This window comes from Schistocerca gregaria, chromosome 1 (assembly GCF_023897955.1).
Source record: "Schistocerca gregaria isolate iqSchGreg1 chromosome 1, iqSchGreg1.2, whole genome shotgun sequence".
NCBI lineage: Eukaryota > Metazoa > Arthropoda > Insecta > Orthoptera > Acrididae > Schistocerca > Schistocerca gregaria.
The window spans coordinates 573,824,202-573,851,387 of NC_064920.1; the positions used below are offsets into that span (position 1 = coordinate 573,824,202).

General features: G+C 44.5%; 1 protein-coding gene across 3 annotated transcripts in view; it reads right to left on the minus strand.

Moving 5' to 3' along the window:
* LOC126356585 (vesicular acetylcholine transporter-like) overlaps positions 1-27,186 on the minus strand; it is an 886,345-nt gene that overhangs the window by 80,979 nt on the left and 778,180 nt on the right. For all 3 annotated transcript variants that reach the window (XM_050007384.1, XM_050007386.1, XM_050007383.1), the window contains one exon: positions 10,270-10,438. In XM_050007384.1, the coding sequence (XP_049863341.1) occupies positions 10,270-10,438 (169 nt within the window). The remainder of the gene's footprint in view (positions 1-10,269; positions 10,439-27,186) is intronic.

The window sequence follows — 27,186 nt, forward strand, 5'->3', positions numbered from 1 at the left end:
ATCAGTTCCTGCCTATAAAGTTACTGAACAAACATCAAAAACTGTTGGAATTAGTATGAGAACGTTAGTAAGTATGGGAGTGTTACTGAAGAAGTTGAAAGCTGTGCACATGACTCGTAACGATTCAGAGCCGCCTGGATGAGGGAAAATATGTTTAACATGAAGAAATATTGAGTGGTTCGTGATCCTTTTCAAAAAAGTTTCCTGACCCTACAACATTTGTAATGGACAATGCTACATATCCTTCAGTGATATTGAACGAAGTCCCAACCATAAACGATCACAAAAAAATTATGGTGCAGTGACTACAGGCTAGAAATATTACTTCGGATGTGACGAAGCTTCTGTTATATTCACTTGTTAAGGAAACTAAGCCTACGATGTGTACATGTGTAGTAAACGAAACTGCCACGGAGCATCATCGTACAATAATAAGGCTGCCATCACGTCACAGCCATTTCAACCCCATTCAGTTAGTATGATGTGAAGGTCGACATAACGAGCAATAACAAGTGCTTTACAACAACAGACGTGGAAAGGCTGTTGCGTGAAGCTACGAGTATTGCGACTGTGCACACAACCTCTTGGAGGAAAGAAGTCGAGCACTTCGAAAAACTTATTCGAGCAACATAGGCAGTCGAAATCACCATAAACAGCTAACGAGTTGTCTTGGGGATGAGGACGATGAAAACGGTTTTAGCGCTTATTACGACAACAGTGACGATGAGAAACTGGATTGCGCCATTGTCGCCGTAAATTGGTGATTGAAAAGCTATGAATATCGGTTATTTATGTAATTATAAAACGTAGAGCGAGAAGTTGTAGTCTCGGTTATTATTTATTTTGTAAACTAAGTAACATATTCCAAACGACCTCGCCGCAGTGCAGAATCGGTATTGCAGTATAGCAAAACCTAACTTGTAATGCGAACAATCAAGTGCAATGTTTGGCCGGCGCTGGTATAGTTGCAAAAGTACTACTTTTTCGTCGCCGTTGGTGTAGTTCGACGAAAATGTTAGTGATGGACTGACACAATCTGGAAAATGTTCTTGATACATGCCTCATGAAACTCTACCATTATATACCGTACTGCGAAGCAAGACATTTAAAAGTTATCCGCCCTTCAAACTTAGATTTATCCGGTACATTTTGGGACTGGGGTCCCTTATCAAAACAACCTCTGCCTGTAATAGCAATTGTGAAACATCCTGTATAACTAGGATTGTCAGGTAGATCTTCCGCAAAATAATGTGTTCCTGGCACAGGAAAGCATTCTCGTCCTGACGGCTGGGCAAGTCCATGCCTTTCTCATGAAGGGGCGGCTGTCTCAGTCGCGGGTAGCCTGCTGAGGTGTGCACTTTGTCTCTGTCGCAAGCCGATCCGAGTATTATAAGCGTTGTCATTGCTGTCTCTCTCTTTTCTACACGACATGGCGTTGCAAACCCCCCACACCGTAGCTGCAGGGAAATTGCTTCATAGTGAGGCAATGATACAAAATTTGTCAGAAGATTCAGATGAGGGAGTAAAAGTCCCATTGAAACGTGTGCTAAGACGGTGACAGAGTCACTGCCGCTACACATCGCACAATAAAGCGAATAAAGGAGCTATAGGTACTTCCAAAGGCTCTTGTACTCCAGGAAAGATGCATAAGAAAGAGAAGAAAATTTTACATTTAGTTGATTTTAATGAACAGCTTGTAGGGAGACTGCTACGTAAGTAAGCTCTGTGTGAAAAGTAAACAGCACCCATATTGAAAATGAAATGTCGTGTGGCTAGGGCCTCCCGTCAGGTAGACCGTTCGCCTGGTGCAAGTCTTTCGAGTTGACGCCACTTCGGCGACTTGCGCGTCGATGGGGATGAAAAGATGATGATTAAGACAACACAACACCCAGTCCCTGAGCGGAGAAAATCTCCGACCCAGCCGTGAATCGAACCCAGGCCCTTAGGATTGACACTCTGTCACGCTGACCACTCAGCTACCGGGGCCGGACAGCACCCATATTAAAGTCACTAGTTCCATTAATCAGCGCCAAAATGTCATTTAAAGGAAGCATTTCATCATCTCGATCCTTACTAGACAAGATAAGCTGCAGATACATCAGTGTATATGTTGTTGTTCCTAACTTATGTTGCTGTTCCTAACTTATAATAATGCGATAATGCGTATTTGCTAGTAAACCTGAAGTCTGAAATTCATACGTTAAGAGCTATGAGCACATGTTCATCTTTGCAATGTCAAATACACTGCTCAAGACTATTTGGTTTGCATTGTTCTGAGGTGGTAATTTATTAGAGCCAGGAAAAGAAAAAAAAAGAGTATTTTATCACCACATCCCTTCTACTGAACAATTGCCATTAGCTTTTATGGTATACGTTTTAAAGCGTATTTTTATTAGATGATTTTTTCTTGTATTGGTCCATACTACCTGCTCTAGAACTATGGACACCATAGAACATGCAGTATAAGAAATGCTTGAACAAGTGCTAATGGTTCTTAATGAGTGTACTTTCGAGCCCGTTTTTAGTAGACATTTTTTCTTGTTTTGGTCCATACTAGCACCTCTGAAAATGGCCTGCCATAAAATCGTAGCAACAACAGTACCGGTACAAGCATTCTACTGTCAGAGGTATCTGAACAATTTTCACTCCTTGCTTTCGATCCGGTCGTTTCCTAACCAGGGTCCCTTATCCAAAATTGATGCATCATCCCTGAAAGTTTGTAACATAGTCACGGAATCATCCTGTGTAACTTTTTTTGGACAGTGGACAACATTTGATTTAGCCTTTATTTGTGTGATGCTTTTCTTCCGGTTCTCCAGAACTATGGAGTCTGATTTTCAACTTTTTCATTTATCGGATTGCTGCTCGTGCTGACATAACCAGTTGATGTGATGGTTTACAGACTTGCTTGCGGTAGCTTACAAGTTCTGCGAGATACGTGTTTGTGCGAAGACTTCAGCTACAGAACTAACCCCCCCTCCCTCACCCTATGAACGGCGGCCGGTCGTAAGGGAACCCTTACCACTCCCGCCTCTACGGTTTCCATATTTTTGAAGCAGATAGTGTGGGCCAAAAAAAGAAAAAAATCCCAGTAAACAAATGCTCTAGAGTGCTTTTGCTTTCCTTAAGAGTTTGTGCGTCTTATATCCCGATTTATGCGAAATGGTTCCAATTTTCGTGATGACACTCCGGCTCTAATAAAACCCTTTTGGGATGAGTAAAAATTTCGTTACTTCAAAACGCATTTTTATCGGTATATGACTGTTGAAATTAAAAGGCAGTCTTGAAAACGTAACTTAAATTAGTAATTTCAAGTTTCAGTCCGAAAACAGCTGAGTTTGAAAACCTGGACTCAACAATCGTTACACCGATAATTCACTACCAAACCACAAGTCGATCAAAACTATTGGTTCTTGTTCCTGTGCATTTTGGAGTTCGTGAATCGTTTTTGCAATTGGGTTCATAGTCAGATAGAAAACCTAATGAAGTGGTTCAAATGGTTCAAATGGCTCTGAGCACTATGGGACTCAACTGCTGCGGTCATGAGTCCCCTAGAACTTAGAACTACTTAAACCTAATTAACCTAAGGACATCACACACATCCATACCCGAGGCGGGATTCGAACCTGCGACCGTAGCAGTCGCACGGTTCCGGACTGCGCGCCTAGAACCGCGAGACACCGCGGCCGGCCTAATGAAGTGTCCAGAAGGGGAAAAAAGTTGAAATTGACAAAGAGATCTAATAACGGAAGGTGTAAGTTTTACTAGTGATCTAGCAAAAGAGAAAATTGTTGTAATTCTGACTGTAATAAGTGGGGCTATTATTTTAGTGTGTCTCGCAGACACGAAACTCACCCCATAGAAAAGCTCAGCACAGCAGCACACACAAATCCCGACTACGTTCAGTTTAGAAATGTCAGGTTCGCAAAAGTACATAGTAACCTCGAATATAACTCATCATCTGACACGTGAGTTTCTGCATTATTAGCCTGCTGCAATCGTCAGGACGTTTTCACTCTGTTTACTTATAAGTGCACTCATCAGTAACGAAATAACGAAAGAAGCTTCTGCGTTAGACATAGAGAGGGCTGCCGCCACCATGGTGATTGCCTCAGTTCGATACGTCACTTTATATGGATGTCGTCAGACATTGTATTGGTCTTCGGCGTGACAGTGAAACGCAAGGATATGTAAAATGTGCATTGTCTTCGCACTAATGTGTAAAGGATGTTCCGTGAGTTCCTGTATACGGATAAAGCTTCAGCATCACTGAAGATTGAGCACAGCATTCTCATGTAAATCTAGTACTCCGTTACCACGGAAAGAATGCAATGTGCAGTTGCTGTATTTTTTCTCTCTCAGATAACCCTATTTTGAATAAAGAAACACTGAAAATACCCTCAGTTTTTCCCATAATGTGAACCTACAGGAGAAAGTTTCAGTAACCTCAGGGACAATCATTAAATTTATGCATACATATGGAAAGAATTTATTTGTACTACAATGTTCTATATATATTCAATTTTGGTATAGCTCAGGCGTTTTTTTGTTATTGAGGTAAGCAAAATGAGCACATTAAAAACCTTACGTGTTACTCTAAGACTGAATTTATCGTCATTACGTTAGTCAAAAGAGAAACTTTCTCGTTCAGATTAAAGAAATGAAGTCATGCATCTGTTAGAGATTCAAATCGAATCAAATAAACAGGCAACAGCGTAAAAACAAAATGACGAATTTTGAGTATGAATATCGTTTGCTGTAGTAGCACTGCTACTAGCTAAACATTGAGTAGGAGTACCTTTAAGCAGCGTATCTTAGCACCTATAGCCAAACGTAAACAGTTCAGTGTAGATGGTCGAGGAGTCACATCAGTTCTTATGTCTCGTCCAGCGTCATTATTGTGAAACAACTGACATCTTACTAACGAAATTCATGTTGACTACTAGCTTATGCACTCTAAGAATTTGGCGATGTTAAGCAATGTTCATTTCTTATGGAGTCTCAGCTACATTCTTCTAAGACAGGGAGAGAACTTTGTACATGGTTCAAATAAAGATTTTTATTTCAAACTGAAACAGAAACCATAATAATAATAATAATAATAATAATAATAATAATAACAGTAAACGCCAGCAAACATCCGTGCAGGATGTACGAAAAGTAGAAAGCACCATAAAACTAATAACAGAATAGTGTACAACCATGCTGAAAGAAATGAATGTCGTGTCTGGTAGCTTTGCATGCTGGTGTTAACGTCTTCTGATTGTCGACTGGAAGCTGCTGCAGGTTTCGTGGTCCGGCTAGTCCGCTAGAGGAATCTGCTTCGTGCAGGTTGGAAGCAGAGCATCAGGGCACATGCGCTGTGCAGGCAAGTAAGTAGTAAGAGGTGGCTTCGGCTTCGTTTTCCGGCTGATCTGTGTGCACGTGCTGGTGTGCCGGTGGTATTCATCGATACACAGCTAAGGCCCAAGGTATCTAGGGATGGGGAAGCCGTCCACGAACCGCTCATGTTGTTAGGCGTTCGGTATGTAGCTGGTAAATAGCTCAAAGTGTTCCTTAATTCTTCACTTCTATAATGAGCACATTATATTAAGTAGAATGTTAAACGGAAATAGCTGCGTCATATCTTTCCTCGTAACTTTGAATGATGTTTTTACAAGCAAACAGAAGACTGATCGTCAGTTTTCAGCACATAAATGAAATTTGAGTGATTTACTTTTAGTCTACGACGCCTGTGTTATCCGCAGTTATCGTACTTGCTTGTATTGGTCTTGGAAGCGTTGGAAGGTTCTTTTTGTAAACGTCCACAGAGCTGAAATTATGAGGAGGATGTTGTTGGGATAAAAGACTTAGCATATTGAGATGTCCGCTACATAGATGTTTTCTTCATTTCCTCTATACGCTCATGCAGTGAAGCTCATATCATTCTTTTTACTGTGTGAAACTTACGAGAATAAATGCGCAAGAAGAAGGGAAACAAATAGGTAACCGATTTCTGAAAGACAGTTATGTATTTGCCAGAAATTCTGCAACGCCAATTGGCCTTTATATGCGTCTGCTGCCCACTTTGACCCCTCCCTCTCGAATTCCATGGATGTAGTCGTGCAAGGAATCTCTGCCACCGTTCTTCATGCTGCTGGCGCAGCTGTCCTCCATCCACAAGTCACCCTCGTCGTAGATCGTTACCGTGGTGGACCAAGGATGTCGATCGAAGTCGATGTCCAGGACTGCCGGCGGCGCTGCAGCGATTTAAGCGACACCATTCACAGACCAACCTCCTTACTTTCAAGCGTCTCTGTCCTAAGGCTCGGTACCTTACTAAGCGGAATAAAAAGGAATGCTGTGACCGGTGTGTTTCCTTCTCTGTGACTCTTCATCGCAGGTTTGGTCCAAGCTCCCTTGGTATTACGTGCACTGATCTATTGGTCCTCCCAGAACACCTCATAACACACTTTGCGACGGCACCGTCGTCCGCTTTCTACCCTGCTGCCTTTCTCCAGCAGAAAAGTAGAGTTGTACAGATCCTCCTCTGTTTCGTCCTGCACCACGTTGAGCCCTATAATGCACCCTTCACTGAATGGGAATTAATGCAGGCTCTTAACTATTCACGAGACACAGCTCCAGGCCCGGATTCCATCCACAACCAGATGATCTAACACTTGGACGGTTCCCAGAGGCAACAGCCCCTAAGGGACTTAAACCGCAATTGGCTCATGGCTGCTTTTCTGTAACAATGGCAAGACAGTATAGTCATCCTCATCCTTAAGCCCAGTAAAAACCCAGCGTCTCCTGAGAGCTACCGCCCAATTAGCCTGACGGATGTCTTTGTAATCTTCTCGAAAGGATGGTCAGCTGCAGGTTATGATTGATACTCGAATCTCACGGCCTTTTTTTCCCGTATCAGTGTCTCTTCTGGGCAGGGGGCAATATCCAGCTGATCATTTACTCCGATAGAAATCAGCCTTTCGACAGGCTTTTACTCACCGCCGGCATCTTGTCGCGGTCTTCTTTGACCTAAATAAGGCGTATGACACGGCTTGGCGCCATCACATTTTAGTTACCCTCCATGACTGGGGCTTCCGTGATCCCCTGCCGATTTTTATCCACGAGTTTTTACCCCACCAGCTCTTCCCGGTTCGAGTTGGCGCTTCACTCAGCGCCCTCAGATTTAGGAGAATGGTATCCCACAGGGTTCTGTGCTAAGTGTCACACCTTTCCTCATTACCATCAATGGGTTTGTGACCTCTGTTGGGCCCCTGGTTACCCCGGCATTGTACGTCGACGATTTTTGCATCTGGTGCAGCTCCCACTCGGTGGCGTCTGCTGAGCTCCAGCTTCAAGGCATCATCCGATGGGCTTCTGCGTGGGCCACCGCCCATGGCTTACAGTTTTCTCCCTCCTAAACGCTGCCTATGCATTTTTGTGGTCGACCCACAGTGCACCCCAATCCAGAACTTTATTTAGGCAATCAACTCCTCGATGTTGTAGCACAGTCCCGTTTCTTGGACCTTATTTTTGATAACAAGCTGACATGACTGCCCCACATTCGCCACCTAAGGAATACATGTATGTAGAATCTTAATGCCTCCGTCTTCTGGCCAACACATATTGGGGTGTAGACTGTTCCACTCTTCTCCATCTTTACCGTGCTCTGGTCTTGTCCAGACTAGATTATGGTAGCCAGGTTTATAACTCAGTAGCTCCTTCCAGTTTGAAACTTTTTGACCCTGTCCATCTTTATGGGGTGCATCTGGCTATTGGTACCTTTCGCACTAGTCCTGTTGATAGTCTCTCACAGAAGCGGGGATTCCCCCTCTGCACATATGTCTGAGTCAAATCATTGTTTCTTACGCAATCGCCATTCGCCAATTCCCTGACCAACCAGTGTATCCTGTGCTATTCGCCAACGAGGGATGTCTCCCTTCTAACACCTACCCACAGGTGGGATTGCCGGTTGGCATGTGTCTCACTTCCCTCTGTCGACATCTCCAGCTCCACTCACTGGACTGCACCCTCCTGTCTTTCCTCCCATACCTCCCCCCCCCCCCCCCCCCCTTGGATGGTGCCTAGACCACGGATTAGAACTGATCTAGTCCACGGTCCTAAGGTCTCCGTCGCTCCTATGGTTTTCCGGCGTCTTGTATGTGACATCTATGCAGAGTCCCAGGATGACAGCATCTTTTACACTGATGGTTCTAAGACAAACGATAAAGAGTGTTACGCTTTCACGTCTCCTACTGGGTTCGAACACCATTTATTGTCGGGATTCACCGCAGAGCTATTAGCCATTCACAGGGCCCTCCCTTTTGTTTATCAGGCCTCCCTCCACAGTGTTTTAATTTGTTCAGACTCCATGACAACCTGCAGGCTATCGACCGACGGTACTCTCGTCAGCCTTTGGTTTCTGCTATCCTTGACGTTCTCGCTGCCCTTGAGCGTGCAGCCTGTTCAGTCGTCTTTCTCTGGGTCACAAGTGTGTGGGCATCCCAGGGAATGAAGTGGCTAATCATTTGGCTGGAGAAGCAGATACATACGCCCATTTCCTTTCATGATTTCAGCAGTAGATATGCGGGTCTGTATCAAATCTCTCTTTGCCCAAAAGTGGAATGCCACCTGGAGCGCTACGACTCATAATAATAAACTTCGCACAATCAAGGAGTCTACTGCAGCTTGGCGCTCTTCCTTCCACTTCTTTCGGAAGGAGTCCACTGTTTTATGCCGTTTACGCATTGGTCATACACGGCTCACCTATTGTTTCCTCCCACCCGCACAATGTGGTTGTGGAGCCAGACTGACAATATCTCACATATTGCTGGAGCACCCCCTTCTTTCGGCCTTCCGTGTTAAGTATAGTCTTCCTAATTCCTTAAATGTAATATTATCAGCGGTCCATGGGTGGTTGAACTGCTCCTCGATTTCCTCTGTGAAAGTGGTTTTTATTTCCAGATATAAGGTTTTCCTTTAGCCTTGGAGCAGGGGCAGGTTGGTTGTGGTTGGAAGTTCTTTTGCAGTCTTCTCGGTCTGTGACCCCATGACCGCCCCCCTTTTTTCCAATTTTTAGATTTGGTCTCACCTTTCATGCCTTTACTGTGTGTGTTTTATGTTCATTATTTTATAATTTAACGTTCCTGACTGGATCCGTCCACGTTTAGCAGACCATCTTTCTTGTGTAGCTCACATCAGAATATCGGGATTGATGACCTCGTGGTTTGGTCTCATAACTCCTCTCAATTAATCAACCAATCAATAGAAAATGAATGTGACTGTTGATGGTCGACGCACTGTCTCAGGCAGCGCAGTGCAATATTTCATGCCATAGTAAGCCAATAATCAAAGGAAAACAATGTCTCACCCTGTACAGGAATTACGGTAATATAATGCGAGCACAAGGGAGAGCACGCACCAGAACAAATGTGAAAAGAGTGCGGAATGAGGAAAAACGTAGAAAAAGCGAAAGTCTTGAGAATCAGAAAACATGAAACCTGCGTCAAAATATCATTGGAAGAAAAAAAGCTTGCAGCAAATTAAATCAATCAGGCATTTAGGAAGTGTGGAGACGCAAAATAGAAGCAGTAAGGAGAAAATAAAAATAGGTTATCTGCGAGTAAAACTGCTTCTGAAAAGGTGAAACTTTTTTAACAGTAAAAGGAATTCCAATAGAACTACGAAATTGTACGACATTGACTTTGAGTTACAAATAAGGAATCTTCGTTGAAGAATTTAAGAAGATAGGACTCATGCACAGAAGCTGCTAGCGATTATGTGGAAAAATAGACAAAAACTGCATTGGCCCATTTTTGCTGTACAGCTATCTCGTTCTTTTAAGAGTAGGTCAGGAAAGAAACTAAAGGAAGGGCTAAGAGTTCGGGAAACATCTTGACTAGTAACACGTATTACGAAGAGGCTGTATCATTCAACGGAGAATCAATACAGTTAAGGCTGCAGGGAACACAGGCAGACGGATAAGAAAATCTTCAATGCTGGATGATGTTTAAAGTCGATGAAGTTAGTACAAAAGAAGGAAACCTCAAAGATGGACATAAATTTACTCAGCGTAGAAACACGGAGGTAGGAGGAAGTTTCAGTTGCCGAACAGATTCTGTAACGAACTGGCGAACAAGCGAGTTTGTGGTGCGAGTAGCCTAACAGATAGTCGTCCCCCACTACGGTACTGCTTCGCGGGTTGCAGACGTACGAGGCGTCCCTCACGCCAGCGGCTCGTGGACGGCTTTGGGCGGTGTTGCGGCGGGGGGAAGGGGCGAGGCGGACCTGGTTCCTGCAGACGACGGCGACGTGGTGGCTGCGCGCCGCGTGGTCGTGCAGCGCGTCGCGCGGCGCGCCCGGCGTGCGGCAGTGTCCCAGCAGGCGGTAGAACTGCGCCATGCACAGCGGCTGGCCCTTCTCGCGGCTCGTCGCGCGCTCCACGGGCAGCGCCTTGCTGCCCGCACAACACCAGGCGCCACGTTACCAACACCTACCTGCTACCTGCGGTGCTCACAACAGCTCCACACTACACGCTCTTCCAAAAAGAACTCTTCATTTCACACTGTCTCTCGTGCATGAATGAAGATGAAGAAAGTATCTCGGGGTGAATTTTAACTGAACGCATAGGACTACAAAGTTTTTACTGTGGAACCTCGTTAAGCAATTGAAGCATTTGCAAACATTTCAGGACAGTTGGATGTAAGTGTTAATTTCGTAAATGACGTTATTATTTCTGATGATATTATCGAAATTTGTTCGTCAGCAAACAATGACGATAGCGATGATGTATTATCTGACGAAGTTGCACTCGACCTGAAGACATTATTATGCAGGATGAACCGGAACTCCACCGACAAACTTTTGGAGACTATTCATGGATACTTTCTCAGTATTTTGTTGCATGGAACTCACTGTCTTCTGCGGCTCGTTGCAGAATAAAAAAAAGTAAACTGAAATCCGTCCGAACAGGCCTTGGGAGGCCCAACGGTACCGAACGGCCGCCTTGTTATCCTCGGCCCACAGGCGTCACTGGATGCGGATATGGAGGGGCATGTGGTCAGCACACCGCTCTCCCGGCCGTACGCCAATTTATGAGACCGGAGCCGATACTTCTCAATTAAGTAGATCCTCAGTTTCCCTCACAAGGGCTGAGTGCCCCACCTTGCCAACAGGGCTCGGCAGACCGGATGATCACCTATCCAAGTGCTAGCCCAGCCCGACAGCGCTTAACGTCGGTGATCTGATGGGAACCGGTGTTACCGTTACAGAATAATAAAGTAACTATGATTTATTTGGTTTGTTACCGCTATCACTTTTATTTCTGTGAAAATACCTTCACAAGGGTGAAGCAGCTAGCAACATACTGTAACAAAAACAGTCAACACAAAACACATGGTATTGCAACAATTCTCAGACGCTAAGTTCTGTGATGTGGTGTGGTTGCCGTCTTTATGGGAGAGGTTAGCAGAGCGTTGTTGTGCTGCTCTTCCGTTGCATTCAGTGAACCTGTACACGAGGTGCATATCGGCCAACCATTCGTCAGTAATCCTATCTATAGTAATACCATCGACGTCTGATTAAGGGGCAAGAAACCAAACAAAAAGCTACCACTCTGTAACGAGCCGCTGGAAACCGTGGGTCCCTTAAACCAAAATACTCAGAAGGTATCCCTCAACAATCTCTGGAAGTTTATCGAAGGAGTTCTGGTTCATCCGTATACACAGAGGCCAATAATAATGATTAAGTGGAAGCCAAGCAGAAACTACGTCGCCCTAAATAATGCTGACGAAATGCCTGCCTGAGCGTGCTGCACACTAATGAAATACCAAATCTCTCTCAAAAGGAACTGATTGGTTATTCCAATTTATAAAAAATATATATTGTATTTTTCTCTATATTAGAACGCAATATGTGAAAAAATGTACAATTTGTGTGTAAAAATAAATATAACGTGTGTGCTTGCGGCATTTAACCAATGTCACTAACTTTGTATCTCAAAATTATCAGATTTGTCGACATTTCGGGTGACCTACGATCCCTGCAAGTCCACATAAACGATATACTACAGCATTTTAAAGAGATGCGTTCCAATTTGGAAAGATATATCGTTACTATGCATACATATGAAACAGTGGGGTGCGTTTACCAGCATTTACCAATTATATTTAGGAATAAAACTGTACGTTTCACAAATATTCAGTGTCCCCTCCTGCAGACGTACGTGAAACCTTCAGACGATATACTCTTCCCTTGCTTTTGAGAGCAGATATGCAGTTACTACTTTCATTGTTATTGCAATGCGATGTTCTGATCACCCAAAGTTGTCGGAAGGGGAGGTACATAGACGGAGACTTTTACAATCCCCCGTCCCCACACACTGTGAGATGAGGCAACCTTTGAGGCCAATGCCACAATGCGATTTTTCTATGCCGCTTACAGTCAATCCATGTTACAGGCAGCTCACTGTTAAGGAAAATTTGGAAATTCTTGGTACGTTCCTATGGGACCAAACTGCTGAGGTCACCGGTCCCGAGTCTTATACACTAGTTAACCTAACTTAAACTAACTTACGCTAAGGACAACACGCACACCCATGCCCATGGGAGGACTCGAACCTCCGACGGGGTCACTGTTAAGAAACGCACTTAAATGCAGTTGCCAGTGTGGTAGGTGCTCCATCTTAAAAATAAAATTTTGGCAAGTTCACGCAATTGTAAAAAGGCAGATCGCTAACATATCGAGGTAAGTGGTCATATAACCGTATTAATAGGAAGAAAACACATTGGGTAACACAATTAAAGTATTACTTTTCGGAGAAACTATAATTGTCGCTCATTGTGGCTTGTAAGTTTGAAATCTGGCTCAAAGATCCGTAAACTTTCCACTGTGATAGTAAAAAAGCGTCGCGCCCAGCAACGTCCTCGGGCCCGGCGACGCTTCAGACAAAAAGATGTCGACAGCTGTGAAAAAAAAGCTCAGGAGTTCATGTGAGGTATAAGATGCGTTAATGATGTCACAGTGGCACTATACTTCACCACGCCTCTCCCCAACGCCACCGTTTACGAGTCAAACTACGGGTATGTCGTCGTACCCCTCCTACTTACCCATATTTCACCCCCTCTTTTGCCGCCTGTGCTATGGAGGTCAGAACTGCGGCACCCAACGTTTTCATATGGTTGGCCGAGGAGAATATTTCAGAGACACCGAAGCTCAAATGGTTCAAATGGCTCTGAGCACTATGGGACTTAACATCTCAGGTCATCAGTCCCCTAGAACTTAGAGCTACTTAAACCTAACTAACCTAAGGACATCACACACACCCATGCCAGAGGCAGGATTCGAACCTGCGACCGTAGCAGTCGCACGGTTCCGGACTGCGCGCCTAGAACCGCTAGACCACCGCGGCCGGCACCGAAGCTCAGAATCGACACGAAAAGACCTCATAAAGTGGCTTCAAGGGCGTCAGTGAAACCACCACTTCGTTTGGGGCGCTGATTCCCACCAATTTCGATGTCGAGAATGACAGTTGGTAGCGGGATGAGCAACAGGACGACGTTATTGTCAACGATTGACAGTGCTGACACCCACGGAACGATTCAACCCTTTTGTGAGGACTTCTGTTTCTTGGGCCCTATTGAACGTTTTCTGACTCCTTTGGAGTGCAGTGAGACCGCAATTTTTGTTCTACTTTACAAGGTGGAACTGCTAGGAATCGTTCAAAACCATTCGATGAAATCTGAACTTTATCCGAAGCAGCTAAGGATGTTTATGATTTTTCGAAATGTTTGCTAATTGCGTAACTGGGGCGGATCGTGAAACCGCTTAAAACCCGCATCTAGGCTGGCGGGACCCAGGCCCGCGTCGTTAACCCACGCCGGGCGCTTTCGAATCTGGGCCGGCGGCCTGCTCGTACCCCGGCTAAAACGTGCGCCTTTCCCAGCGGGTCAGCTCGATATACACACCTCACCTTCAGCTTTCTTCTGTAGCGCCACATTTCAAAAGATTTTATTCTCATCTTACACCAACTGTTTGTCGTCCACGTACACTCGAAATGCAGAAAAGGCTTACTAAAGCTTAAATTTACAGTCGTAGCTAGCAAATTTCTCTTTTTCAAAAGTTGTTTTGCTGTCTCCAGTTTGCGTTTTATATTATTTCTACAAGAGATATTTTTCCACGATATAGTGAAACTCATCTACTAATTCTTGGGCCTCATCTCCTAATCTACTTGCTTCAGCATCACTTATTTCGGCTATTTTCCATTATCCGTATTTACTTTTATTTATATTCACTTCATACCCTTCTTTCAAGACGCTAACCATTCCGTTGAAGGGTTCCTGCAATATCTTTGCCATCTCTCACTGTATTAGGATATCGCATCATCGATAAGTTATGTTTCTTTTCCTTGTGTTTAATTAATTTTCGAAAATTCTACATATTTTCCATTATGCTTAGCTCAATGTGTGGATTGAATAACATTGGCGATGGACTATAACCCCTTCTCTCCTATTGTTAATCTTGCGTTTGCTTCAACTAGTATAACTGCAGTCTAGTTTTCTTTCTATATTGACGTCTTCAAGATATTTTTACCGCCTTTGCAATGAAATTCTCCTGGAGAATGCCAGTTATATAATGAATGAATGCATGTATGTCTCTCGAAAAGAAGCGCCACTCAAAAGAGGAAGCGTTTAGCTAGCGTAGGCATATCTCCGCATGGGAACAGAGAACGTAAGAAATTAAAATTGTATAAACGCCACAAGCCACATATGACTTTTCCTTTATTTTACTTGATTCACTCAAGCGACGCGAGCATCTTCAGAAATTACGTAGCCGAGGGCCACATGTTAGAAATATTGGGATGCGTATACCGCCGCCGTCATAGCCTATACACAGTCTGATATTTATAGCGTGTGGCCCTCGGCTTCGTAATTTCTGAAGATACTCGTGTTGGTCGAGTGAAATATGCAAAATAAAGAAAACGTCTGGTCAATTGTGGCCGAGCCACTCGCTCGTCACAATAGGCCAGTCACTACTCTTGATGAACTGTGGTATCGTGTTGCAGCTGCATGGGCAGCTGTACCTGTACACGCCGTCTAAGCTCTGTTTGATTCAATGCCCAGGCGTATCAAGCCCATAAGTGGCGAGTCTTCAACTTAATTTATAATGAAGTGTTTACATACCAAGTAACTGTTAGCAACAGCAGAAGTTTCAGCTGAGCACAAAAGATACTCTGACATTTCTCACTCGCTTGACTGGTATGCAGAGGGAGCAGTGCAAAGCAGCTGCATGTATTTTGCAGCACTGCTCTGGGCGGCCGTTGTAGGGAGGCGGCTCACGTGCCGCTACGTGCTTAACGGTGCGAGCGGCGCCAGAAAGGTTGCGAATAATTGAAACGATGTGGCGCCCTCCCACTGTACGGCTAAGAGGATTAACGGGCGGCGCACACCTGCCGTGTTCTCTCTCTGTGAGGCGAGCAAGTTCTTCACGTGCAGGGTAGGGACCGCAGGTAGCCCTGGCGTGCAGCATGATTCTCAAACAGTGAGTGCCACGTAGAACGTACAGTCTGGAACCCATTTCCCCTATATATGCGGCAACTACGTTTCATAGCACATGAGCTTTGTGTTTTCACTTGACTGAAACAGTGTACAGATTAGGATTACTCTGAGCATAGTAAATAATTTCTATGTGACCGCATAGCTACACCGAAAACCTCCTTAAATCACAGTTTATTCTGTCCAGTTTATTGGCTTTCGGGCCGTGCCAATTTAGCCATTTGAAGAGTAATATAAATTATGGCAGTTCGAAAGTAAGCGCAATTAACACCCAGTCTCCAAGCAGATAAAATTTCCGAACAGGCACGGGATCATACCCGGGTCTCTTCGCTTAGCAATCCGCCGTGCTGACGGCGCCGCTACCGAAGCGGACTCAGCTTCTCCGTTACGGAAAGTACTGTACGAATGAGCGGGGCACTTAAGTATGCGAGATCTGCTTATAAATTTAGATAATAGTACTTTCGGGACAGAGTTAATTGTGTGCATGTACTCGAAGTGCTTTAACGAGGTACAACGAAAAGAAATGGAGCAGGCGTACAAATTGAATTTACCTCTGTGGTTTTGTAAATTTATTTTTTACATTCATATTGGCCAGAACTACTTCGAAATTGAATGTGCCATTAGATACCTATGGTGTTTCTATTATATCATGTTCAGAAAGCAATTGCCAGTTGAAAATGTTGGAAGGAATGCAAATTGTTTACCTAAAACGGTGGTCGGCGAGTAATCACGTGACTAACATGAAAGGGATAGTCGTTTACATGTACACAGTTGCTTACATATAAATTTTTGAAAAGTGACTTTTCATTACAACAAAAGGAGCAAATAATCACTGAAGCTAAACATTGATGCTAGTATTGAAGGCAGGTGGTGAGCATTCGGCAGATATTGCATACGAATACTTCTGTTGCGCCGCTTGGGGTAGCCACGCGGTCTGAGGCCCATTGTCACGGATCGCGCAGCTCCCCCCCCCCCCCCACCCACCCGTCGAAGGTTCAAGGTTCGAGTCCTCGCTCGGGCATGGGTGTGTGTGTTGTCCTTATCGTAAGTTAGTTTAAGTTAGATTAAGTGGTGTGTAAGCCTAGGGACGGATGACCTCAGCACTTTGGTCCCATAGGAACTTGACACAAATTTCCAAACTTTCCACAATTGCTGACCCTAAAACGTGTTCCTTATTTTCTGTCCAGAACGCCCTGTGGTATTGTGTTTTATCAGGTTACTATGTGCACCCGGATAGGATGTTCTTAGCACCTTACGAGTCTTCTGCTAAGTTAATTCGTGACTTCCTGTTAGCTTCGAAGGCTGGCCACTTAGAAAAATGTCGGGCATAGAAAACTGGCCATTTATGTCATTATTTAAAGCGTTAAGGAAGTAATGTAATATTTATATTTTCTTGATTAAGGTATACTAAAAGAACGTCCAGATTTCATGATTTATTTTTCATATTTACGTTAGTTCTCCGATAGATCCCAATTTTTTTTTTCCAAGGGAAGAAAAAGAAAGTGCGAGGTGAATTGTTGAGCAATTTCTTCCTCTTGAGCTTCGAAAACCTCTTGCTTACTTGTAGCAGAATTACAGCAAACTGCTAAACCTAACGAGTACATACTCGAATTATGTTAATGCGATCACATATTGGCTCAGCCATTCGCGACAGCACCTGTTACGTTCGTTAAATTTTCTTTCGAAATAATTATAGAAATTGACAACACAAGAGTGCACCTACCAAAGGAGAAATAGCGAGACGTCCGTACATCGTTCTCACACGAAATCAGTCTAGTTTTCAAGTGGTAGGTGGCCCTCGAGTCGAGAAAATCGCTGCCTGAGCTATACTCTGGAGCGTCTTTTGAATACACCCTTGTGGCCCGAAGTATCCTCTGGCTCGGTCTCCAAAATGTTTAACATCTCTGCATTTTAATACTTCCATTCCAGTCTATATAAGTAATATTTCATCATATTAATAACATGAATCGTTGTCGGCCTGGATAGCTGAGCGTGTTGAAAGTCCCGCTTGTGGGATTCTCAGAGACGTGCCTCACCCGGAGCGAATACGCCTCGCGGATTAACGCCTCAGTTGTACGCTACACAAGCACTTCGAAAACGTTCTCGTGGTTGACGATGTGATTTACTCTTGATGGAGAGTGGGAGAGCACACAAAGCCCGTCCTGGGAAGAGTGGGGCGTAAGGAAGGGCATTCGGCCACCACCTGTCGCTAACACTGCTCAAACGCGTATACCAATGCCACCTCTAGTGACAGGTAGAGAGGCATGGAAGGAGAAGGAGGATGCTGAAGATAAGATGTGAAGATCGAAGAACTAATGAGAAGGTACAGAAGCTATCAAGAGAAAAATATATTTGTGGCAGAGCGTAACTGAAAGAAGGGATAGATTCTTAGGACAATCCTGAAGAATCAAGGAATCGCCAGTTTCGTAATAAAGACAACTGCGGGCGGTAGAATTTCAGAACGAGACGAGAGGAAATTGCAGTAAGCGAGTTCACAGTAGCCCGTTTGTAACTGTTCATTGTCACCCTTGTGTCAACTGCTGCTCAAACTGCTGCTGCAGATGCAGTACGATGCGTCAAAGCCACACACAGAACACGATGTTCTTCCCTCTCGCTAGAGACAGGTGGCCGTCCGGAGTCCGGTCTTCTTGTGACTGTGCACTCTCGTTACCACCGCTCCGAGCAATCAAGTACACTGGCTGCATTCCTGCCAAGTCTTTCTGCAATATCGCAGAAGGAGCATCCAGCTTCTCGTAGCCCTATTACACGACGGCCTATTACACGACCAAGACTATTGGCCATTAAAAGTGCTACACCACGAAGATGACGTGCTACAGATGCGAAATTTAACCGACAGGAAGAACATGCAGTGATATGCAAATGATCAACTTTTCAGAGCATTAACACAAAGTTGGCGCCGGTGGCGACACCTACAAAGTGCTGACACGAGGAAAGTTTCCAACCGATTTCTCACACACAAACAGCAGTTGACCGGCGTTGCCTGGTGAAACGTTGTTGTGATGCCTCGTGTAAGGAGGAGAAATGAGTACCATCACGTTTCCGATTTCGATAAACGTCGGATTGTAGCCTATCGCGATTGCGGTTTATCGTATCGCCACATTGCTGCTCACTTTGGTCGAAATCCAATGACTGTTAGCAGAATATGGAATCTGTCGGCTCAGGAGTGTAATACGGAACACCGTGCTGGATCCCAACGGCCTCGTATCACTACAAGTCGAATGACAGGCATCTTATTCGCGTGGGTGTAATGGATCGTGCAGGCACGTCTCGATCCCTGAGTCAACAGATGGGGATGCACATTGGAAGCGTGTATTCATCATCGCCTTACTGGCGTACCTCCCGGCGTGATGGTATGGAGTGCCATTGGTTACACGTCTCGGTCACCACTTGTTCGCATTGACGGCACTTTGAACAGTGGACGTAAAATTTCAGATGTGTTACGACTCGTGGCTCTACCCTTCATTCGATCCCAACGAAACCCTACATTTTAGCAGGATAATGCACGATCGCATTTTGCAGGTCCTGTACGGGCCTTTCTGGATACAGAAAATGTTCGACTTCTACCGTGGCCAGCACATTCTTCAGATCTCTCGCCAACTGATAACGTCTGGTCAATGGTGGCCCAGCAACTGGCTCGTCACAATACGCCAGTCACTACTGTTGATGAACTGTGGTATTGTGTTGAAGCTGCATGGGCAGCTGTACTTGTACACGCCATCCAAGCTCTGTTGCTCAGGCGTATCAAGGCCGTTATTACGGCCAGAGGTGGTTTTTCTAGGTACTGATTTCTCAGGATCTATGCACCCAAATTGCGTGAAAATGTAATCCGATGTCAGTTCTGGTATAATATACTTTATCATCTGCATTTCTTTTTGGTGTAGCAATTTTAATGGCCAGTAGTATAGTTCAAACACAATGAGGTGCTGATAATTGGGTCTTTCTCGCTTTAAAGGCGTTCTTGACTAACACCAGCTTGCCATGTGAAATGTGCAAAGCCTGTATTTCAAGCAAACCTGATTTTCATCCTCATAGTGGTGCTACTAGCGCCACTTTTATGCTACTGGAGCGAAATTTGAATTGATATAAACTTTCCGATGAAGAATCACTCACTTATGTCGCACAACTCATTCTTGGAGTTCCGGTTTTTTTCCGTCAGTGTGGTCTGAGGTGAATGTATTCACTGCGTTATTCGCTAAGAGGCTGATCTTTGCCTGTAATGATCTCTTTCTCGATGGAACGTAAAGCCTTATTGTTCCTTTTTCCTCGGTAAGTAAACGTAGAAGACAAGCAAATAGCGACTCTTTTGGCGGAGTACGGCGGCTGAGACGAGGCGCCATGTTGCCGCTGTGGCAGGTGACGCGCGTAGAGTAGCGGCAGCAGTACGCACTTGACCTGGTGCGCGGGGGCGGCGGGGGCGTCGGGGGCGGCGGCAGCGGCGAGGGTCGGCGGGGCAGCCATCGACCCGGCGGCGACGCGTGCGGCGCACGTGAGCGTGGGAGAGCGCGCCCCTCTTCCTGTGTTTTATCGTCCCGTTCCGGCGCTCCCCCAGTGCGTGCTTGCGGGCCGCTTCATTACGGAACAATAGCCGCCGCAACAATAACAGCTCCCCTTTTGTTTTCGCGGGGAAACGGTCCGCTTGCTCCCAGCGCCGGCTCCAGCTCTGACGGCTCGCACTGCATTCACCCTTACTCTACCGACGTCATTCCAACGCGCTCTTCCGTGCACTCACGACGCAGCCGAGTCGAGTGCCAATTGTTGATACCGACAGGAGAGGCTCAGTTATTTGCGGAAATCCTAATACTAGCCATATTACGGTTCGGAGGTACGGTTGTGCAGCTAAACGTTGAAGTTAGTACTGAATATATAAAGCGCATTCAAATGAAACCCAGTGACTAGTGTAAAGAGACGGTAACGATTTTATTTACACAAAAATGTGGTTATACACAGTACACCTACTCAAAAATAGTCGCCAAAACTATTATAAAATTCATCCCATTGCGACACATCCGTGAAGAAGCTAATAGGCTGCTGTCGGACCCAGTCACACACTTCTTCGTCCGTTGCGATCGATGTCCGCGAATAGCTTGTTTGTTTTAGAGGTCCAAACACACGAAAGTCACACGGTGAAAGGTCGGGAGTGTACGGTGGCTGTTCCAGCGTTTGCCACCCACGTCAGTGACGGTCTTCCAACCTGTCCAGGACGAGCATCGTCTTCCAGTGACTCTCGCCCCTCAAGGAATCGTTTGCACCATTGCACAACACTCGAACGACCCAGATTGTACTCACTATACACAGCCTTCATCCATCGATACATTTCACGGCCTCCAACTCCCCTGACCCCAAAAATCGAATCACTCCTCGTTGTTCCTGCTTACTCGCCTGCGTGTTCTGTAGTGGACGATAACCTGTGTGGCCACCTTGTATTCCGCTTCAGTGTGGAACCGCGCTGCTGCTACGGTCGCAGGTTCGAATCCTGCCTCGGGCACGGATGTGTGTGATGTCCTTAGGTTAGTTAGGTTTAAGTAGTTCTAAGTTCTAGGCGACTGATGACCTCAGATGTTAAGTCCCGTAGTTCGTAGAGCCATTTGAAGTAATTTGAACGTTCTATTTGGCGTAAAACCACACTGGCGCTACGTAACATCAAACGGCGTGCAGGCGTCAGTCTCTCTGCCAACAGATGGCGCCACAATAACCGCAGTTACGTGGTGACACCGTTCGTGTAAGGCAAAGGTAGACGCATTGACCAGGTTTGGTTTGAATGAACCTCATAAAAATACAATGGAAGGTTATCAGCACCTGTACGTTTCGGGCATCAAGCTTCTACGTTCTGGGTATCTGCGTTTCTCTCTTCATACAGCAGCACTTCAAGATGAATAAAACGGAGGTTTTCGGAAGTGAGGTCTATGTCTTACTTTAAAATCGGCAACCCTTCTCCATCTCTTTTGCTTCTCATCAGGCACCCGTTCATCAAAGTATTCCTTTCCTATGCACTATTTGACCAATAGTATCTGGACATATGTCAGGAGATGTTAATATGGCCAGTGTCTACCATTCACTTTTACGACGGTTTAAATTCTGCTGGGACACTTTCAGTGAGGTGGGAGCCTTTTCCCCCTCAAGGGCCGAGACCAGAGAAGGTAGTAATGTTGGAAGCTGGGGTCTGGTGCGACGTCGACGTTCTAGCTCGTCCCAAAGGTGTTCCGCTGGGTTCAGGACGGGTCTCCCCAGGCCAATCTGTTCTCATGACTGTAACTTTATGACAGGGTGCACTGTTACGCTGATACAGTTATCGTCTCCGAACTATTCCTCTACTGTCCGCAGTACATAATGTTGTAAAATGGGTTCACATCGTTCATCATTTACCGTTTTATTAAGTGCAACAGGGGGGCCATATTCTTACCACGAAATAAACCCCATACCACACCACCACCTCCTCCGTACCTGTTCGCAGCTCGTGGTCTCGCTTCCCGAGCACGGGGTTCCCGGTTCGATTCACCTGCCTCGAGATGACTGGGTGTTTGTGTTGTCCTCATCATTTCATCATCATTCATAAAACTGACGAGATTGGACTGAGCGAAGATTGAGAATTTGTACGGGCGCTGATAACCATGCAGTTGAGCGCCCCATAAACCACGTATCATTATCATCATCATCATCATCATCATCATCATCATCATCCGTACCTCAATGTTGGCATTACACATTATAGCATGTAACGCGCCCTAGAGATTCGCCACACCTAAACCCTTCCATCACATAGCCACAAGTTATCGTGATATTCATCACTCCAACTCGCACATTGCAGTCAGTCAGTAACGAGTGATGTTGCACGGTACACCACCTCAAGCGTCGCTTAGCACTGACTACAGAACCATCTGCCTTGTTGGGGCCACTCGATCACCGCGTTCCTTTCTTCTTGACGGCCTACGCACGCTGAGCTTGCTGGACTGCTGGCACCACTCCGGGACTCGCGAGTGATTCCTTCAGCTGACTTCATGCGATTTTCTGCAGCCACCCACCACAATGTTCGTTGGTCCCGGTCCGTCAATAAGCGAGGTCCGTTTGTCCTGGTTTAGCAGTGCTTATTCCTTCGCGTTTCCACTTCACAATCACTTCAGCAGAAATCTATTTTGCAGTATTAGAAGGGTTGAGCTGTCCCTGATGGATTTGTTAGGCGACACGCAATGACTAATCAGTGTTCGAAGGGACTGAGGTCTCCCGCCTACATCTACGGGCAACACAACACTCCCCGCTTCCTTTTATACTGGCAGGAATGCATCTGATGGCAACAGTGGACAATTCTGCATTACACCGGGATGACGCTTAACGGCACACCAGTTGCCCCACCTTTCAGTCGATTCTTCTATAGATCAATTGCACTGAGTCATCAACGGTTTCAATCTTTTCCAGAGAAGACATAGGGGATACGAGGAAACTTCACTGTCAATAGTAACCTCAGAAAACAGCTTAGGTTTTCGCATTACCGCTAGATTAAAAAAAAGAAGAGATACGCAAAGCCGCTGGAGAATTTGTTACCACTGGCTTTAATTTGAACACTGGTCATACTGTTAAATTTATTCTGACTCTTTGATATTTCTAGTTCTTCAAGTAAGTCGGACTTCTTTCCTTTCTTTTCTATGTGCTCCGTCTCTAAATTCTCTTCAATACGTACAGTGCGTGACCTGCCTCATAAACTTGTTTTGGTGCAACAGATTAAAGTTACAAAAACATGTACAAATGTTTGTGAATTCGTAAGGGGCCAAACTACTGAAGTCATCGCTCCCTAGACTTACACACTACTTAAACTAACTTACGCTAAGAGTAACGCACACACACACACACACACACACACACACACACACACACTCATACCCAAGGGAGGACTCGAATCTCCAGCGGGAGGGACCGCGCAATCCATGACATGGCTCCTCAAACCTCACGGCCACTCCGCGCGGCCACTCCGTGCGGCGACAAAAATGTGCGGCACTATGGGAGTGAACATCTGAGGTCATCAGTCTCCTAGTACTTAGAACTACTTAAACCTAACTAACCTAAGGACATCACACACATCCATGCCCGAGGCAGGATTCGACCTGCGACTGTAGCGGTCGCGCGGTTCCAGACTGAAGCGCGCAGAACCGCTCAGCCACACCGGCCGGCACACGGTGGCACATTAATCATAATTTCATAATCTGAAAGTCTGTGTGCTCACTATACCTTGTCGAGAACGTTCTTCCTGGTTGCCCTATATACCTCACGTCGCATGATGCACACTGTATTCTAAATACTCCTGCTTTTGTAGTTTAATTTCCCGACTTAATGTATTATACTATACCTAAGTTTTTCGCTTGAAATCTGGATTTAGAGTTCCTTGGTTTCAATTTATTGGCCAAATTTTTCCTGAACATGGCATGGTAACGATCTTGTTTTTTATTCTTGGTTAGTTCCTCTTTTCGCTTGCTCTTCCGGCTATTCACCGTACTTGCGGCTATTGGGACGCTCTGAGCACTAAACGTTTAAAAGCAGCTTGGCTCCCAAAACGTTTGTCTGTAGTTAACATTTCTTATAATTGTATGTTTTATGCTAAATAACTATAATTTTTACTGGAAATATTTATCTTTTCCGGATTATAAGGCTCGTAATTAATTTAGATCTTTTTTGCTTTCAAATACAGTAAGTACCCACCCAATGATCCACGTTGTCACCCAATGATCCAGGTAAAGATCACACGGTTTGCGAATTATCTGTACTTAAATCGCCAATTGAAATAAAAAACAACTAAGCTTGCAGTATTCTGTTATAATTAGAGTCTTGGTTATATTAGTGAGGGAGGTAATACCGCCACTAGTTTGACGGTTGTTGTGAAACAAGATTGTGGTTGTGAAGACGGAGGTGACGACTACACTCGCGAGTGGCTAAATAGCGATGCCTATGGGATAGGATTTGAGCAGCCAAGTGATGCAGATACAACGAACAAATCATGTTCGGTAGAGCAAGAGAGCGAAAGCGAAGGAATCCGTTATCACGCACGCTGAGGCATTCAAATTTGTTAATCTGTTATTCGTGCATGTATGACAAAATTCGTTTGACTATACAGATGCTTTGAGTCTCCGAAGATGAAAAACGGAGAGGAAAAAAAATGGGCCGTTATTTCCATAAAGTGGACTGAAAGCAAGTGATGCGAAATATGGTATGTTTTAAAAGTAATTTTGAGCGTATGTTCCTTGAGAGTAATGCGTAAGTAATACAGTGGACTTTCAAAGTGACATGCAGCAGGTTTTGCAAGTAAAGTGCAGCAAACACCCGTGTATTAAGCTTTATCCGTATTTGTTGGCTATTTAAGCAGTCTCCAGTCCTCATGAACCAGGATAAATGCTTTAATCTCAAACAACATATTCATTTTTTTTGTTACAAACTGGTTGGACATCGAGATGGGTCCGTATGGGCTCTCTGGGAACGGACCCTCTGGCAGTGCAGAGATGTAGAAAAGCCATCGCAAATGAGTGATAAATCTTTATTTAATAATATTGCGTGGCTGTCATTTCTTCACCACGTCCTGACAAAAAGATATTGCATTCTGAGTCACATATATACACATCAAGGCCATTGTTTCTTCATCTGACGACCACTGGCTTTCTCTCTTTCTGTTCCACATGAAGCGTTTGAGCTAACGGGACATCATCTAAATCAGGAAGAAAAACGCTAATTGCACTTGAGGTATTCGGATAATAATGACAAATGGCTCAGCAATATCTTCGGGAATGGGTTCTTCCCTCGTCACTACAAAATCCTCAGGTGTATCTTGGAGATTTGCTGCGTTAAAGTCTACAAGACAGTAAGGACAGTGACTTCAAATTCCTCAAACAACGGTGTGGCGTGTTCTAAGATGACGCCTGCATATGAAGCTTTACGAGTATCCTTACAAGTTGCAATTACTGCAGCAGTTTCGTCCGACGACCAAAACAGAAGGTACGAATGTTGCATCTCCGTTCTCCAAAATATGACAGCGCACACCATTTCCACGCCTCACTTTCATCTTCAGTTGCCGCCTTATGTTAGCAACACCATCCCACAACATTGGATTCAAAGTGGCGGACAATAAGCTGTTGTTCATTCCTTTTGGCCTTCCAGGTCACCACACCTCAGACCTTTTACGATTCTTTTCTACGGGGGCACATGAAAGACAAAGTCTTTGTTCCACGTATGGCACTACTCTTCAAGAGCTGAGAAATTGATTGTTGTTATTGTTGATTATTATCTTGAGAAGTTTATATCAGCTTGAACGTGAATTATATCTTGCTCTTATTAAACACTCTCTGATGTTAAAATGGTTCATTGTTTAATTAACGTGAAGTAATTCCTTCATTACTTTGTAAAGGGGGGTGGGAGGGAGGGGGGAGTTTCTATCATTGAATACGGAATAACTTGCTCGCATTTACTTACTGCTACTTTCAATTCGAAGTTAAAGTGTCATCAGAAACAGTCTCAAAATCTTGTAAGAGTGTTGTAGGATAAGATGTGCTGAGAAATAATTATTAAGAAAAAAATTCGATACGTTGCGCTGTTTCCAAGTTAATTAGCATTGAAGTTAGCCAATCAGACAAATTCAAGCGGCCCGCCAAAGACGCTGTTGCCAAACGTATTCTTCGTTTGATTCCTAAAATTGAACAAAAGAGTGGTGCAAAAATTGGACATGGGACGGTAGTGAGGATCGAATCCGATCAAAGCCTGAGCAGTTTCGTGCGCTATTGTCTAAGCTATGAGAACAACTGATATTAATTACATCTGGCCAACATCAACGCTGATTAACTCGGAAATGGAGCAATGTATCGATTTTTTTCTTAACAGTTTTTTTCTCAGCAAACCTACCCTGCAACACCGTTACATATTTTTCAGACAAACTTGTATATAATATACAAATCTTGTTTAATGAACATGATAGTAATATTAAATAAAATCTAGAGTCTAAGGCGGCTAACAACGTAATGGACTAGGGAATCAGGAGGTGCACTTAACCGTGTCGCGGTCGCTGTACTGATGCAGATGTCAATGAAGTGTTTATGAAATATCTGGTGTATCCACGTTACTAGGGGGTGTCCTCTTCATGCCAGTTCACTAAAACACACTCTTCATTTTCAGCGTGGACATTAATATATATTTACTTATGAGCATACTTTTTGGTCGAATGAAATGAATTTCAAATGCTCTACAATAGTTGAGTCGTATACTGGAAGACCGGCTTCATTTTTCCATTTCCATTTGATTTAGTCTTTTCGTAGGCTCCCTGTATCTCTGTAAGTGCATATCGTGAAAGCTTATAAGAACAAGATCAGTCGTTTCCACCACACTAGACGAAACTGAGGCAATGCTCCACTTTCATAGATGACACTGTTAACGGAATGTGATACCTCAAAGAGAAAAAATACAAAAAAAAACAAGATTTTTCTGAAAATTGGCATGTTAGTTTTAATACGATTCTTAAAACTTTTCTTAGTAGAGAACAGCTTAAGGAATCGTTTGGTTGCTTTTGAATGACTATTATGCTACTTTATCTATTTTCTAATGATTGACCTCTCACTTGGAGCTGGTTTCTGATTCCAACATCGTTGGTTAGTTGCATCTAACCATAAGG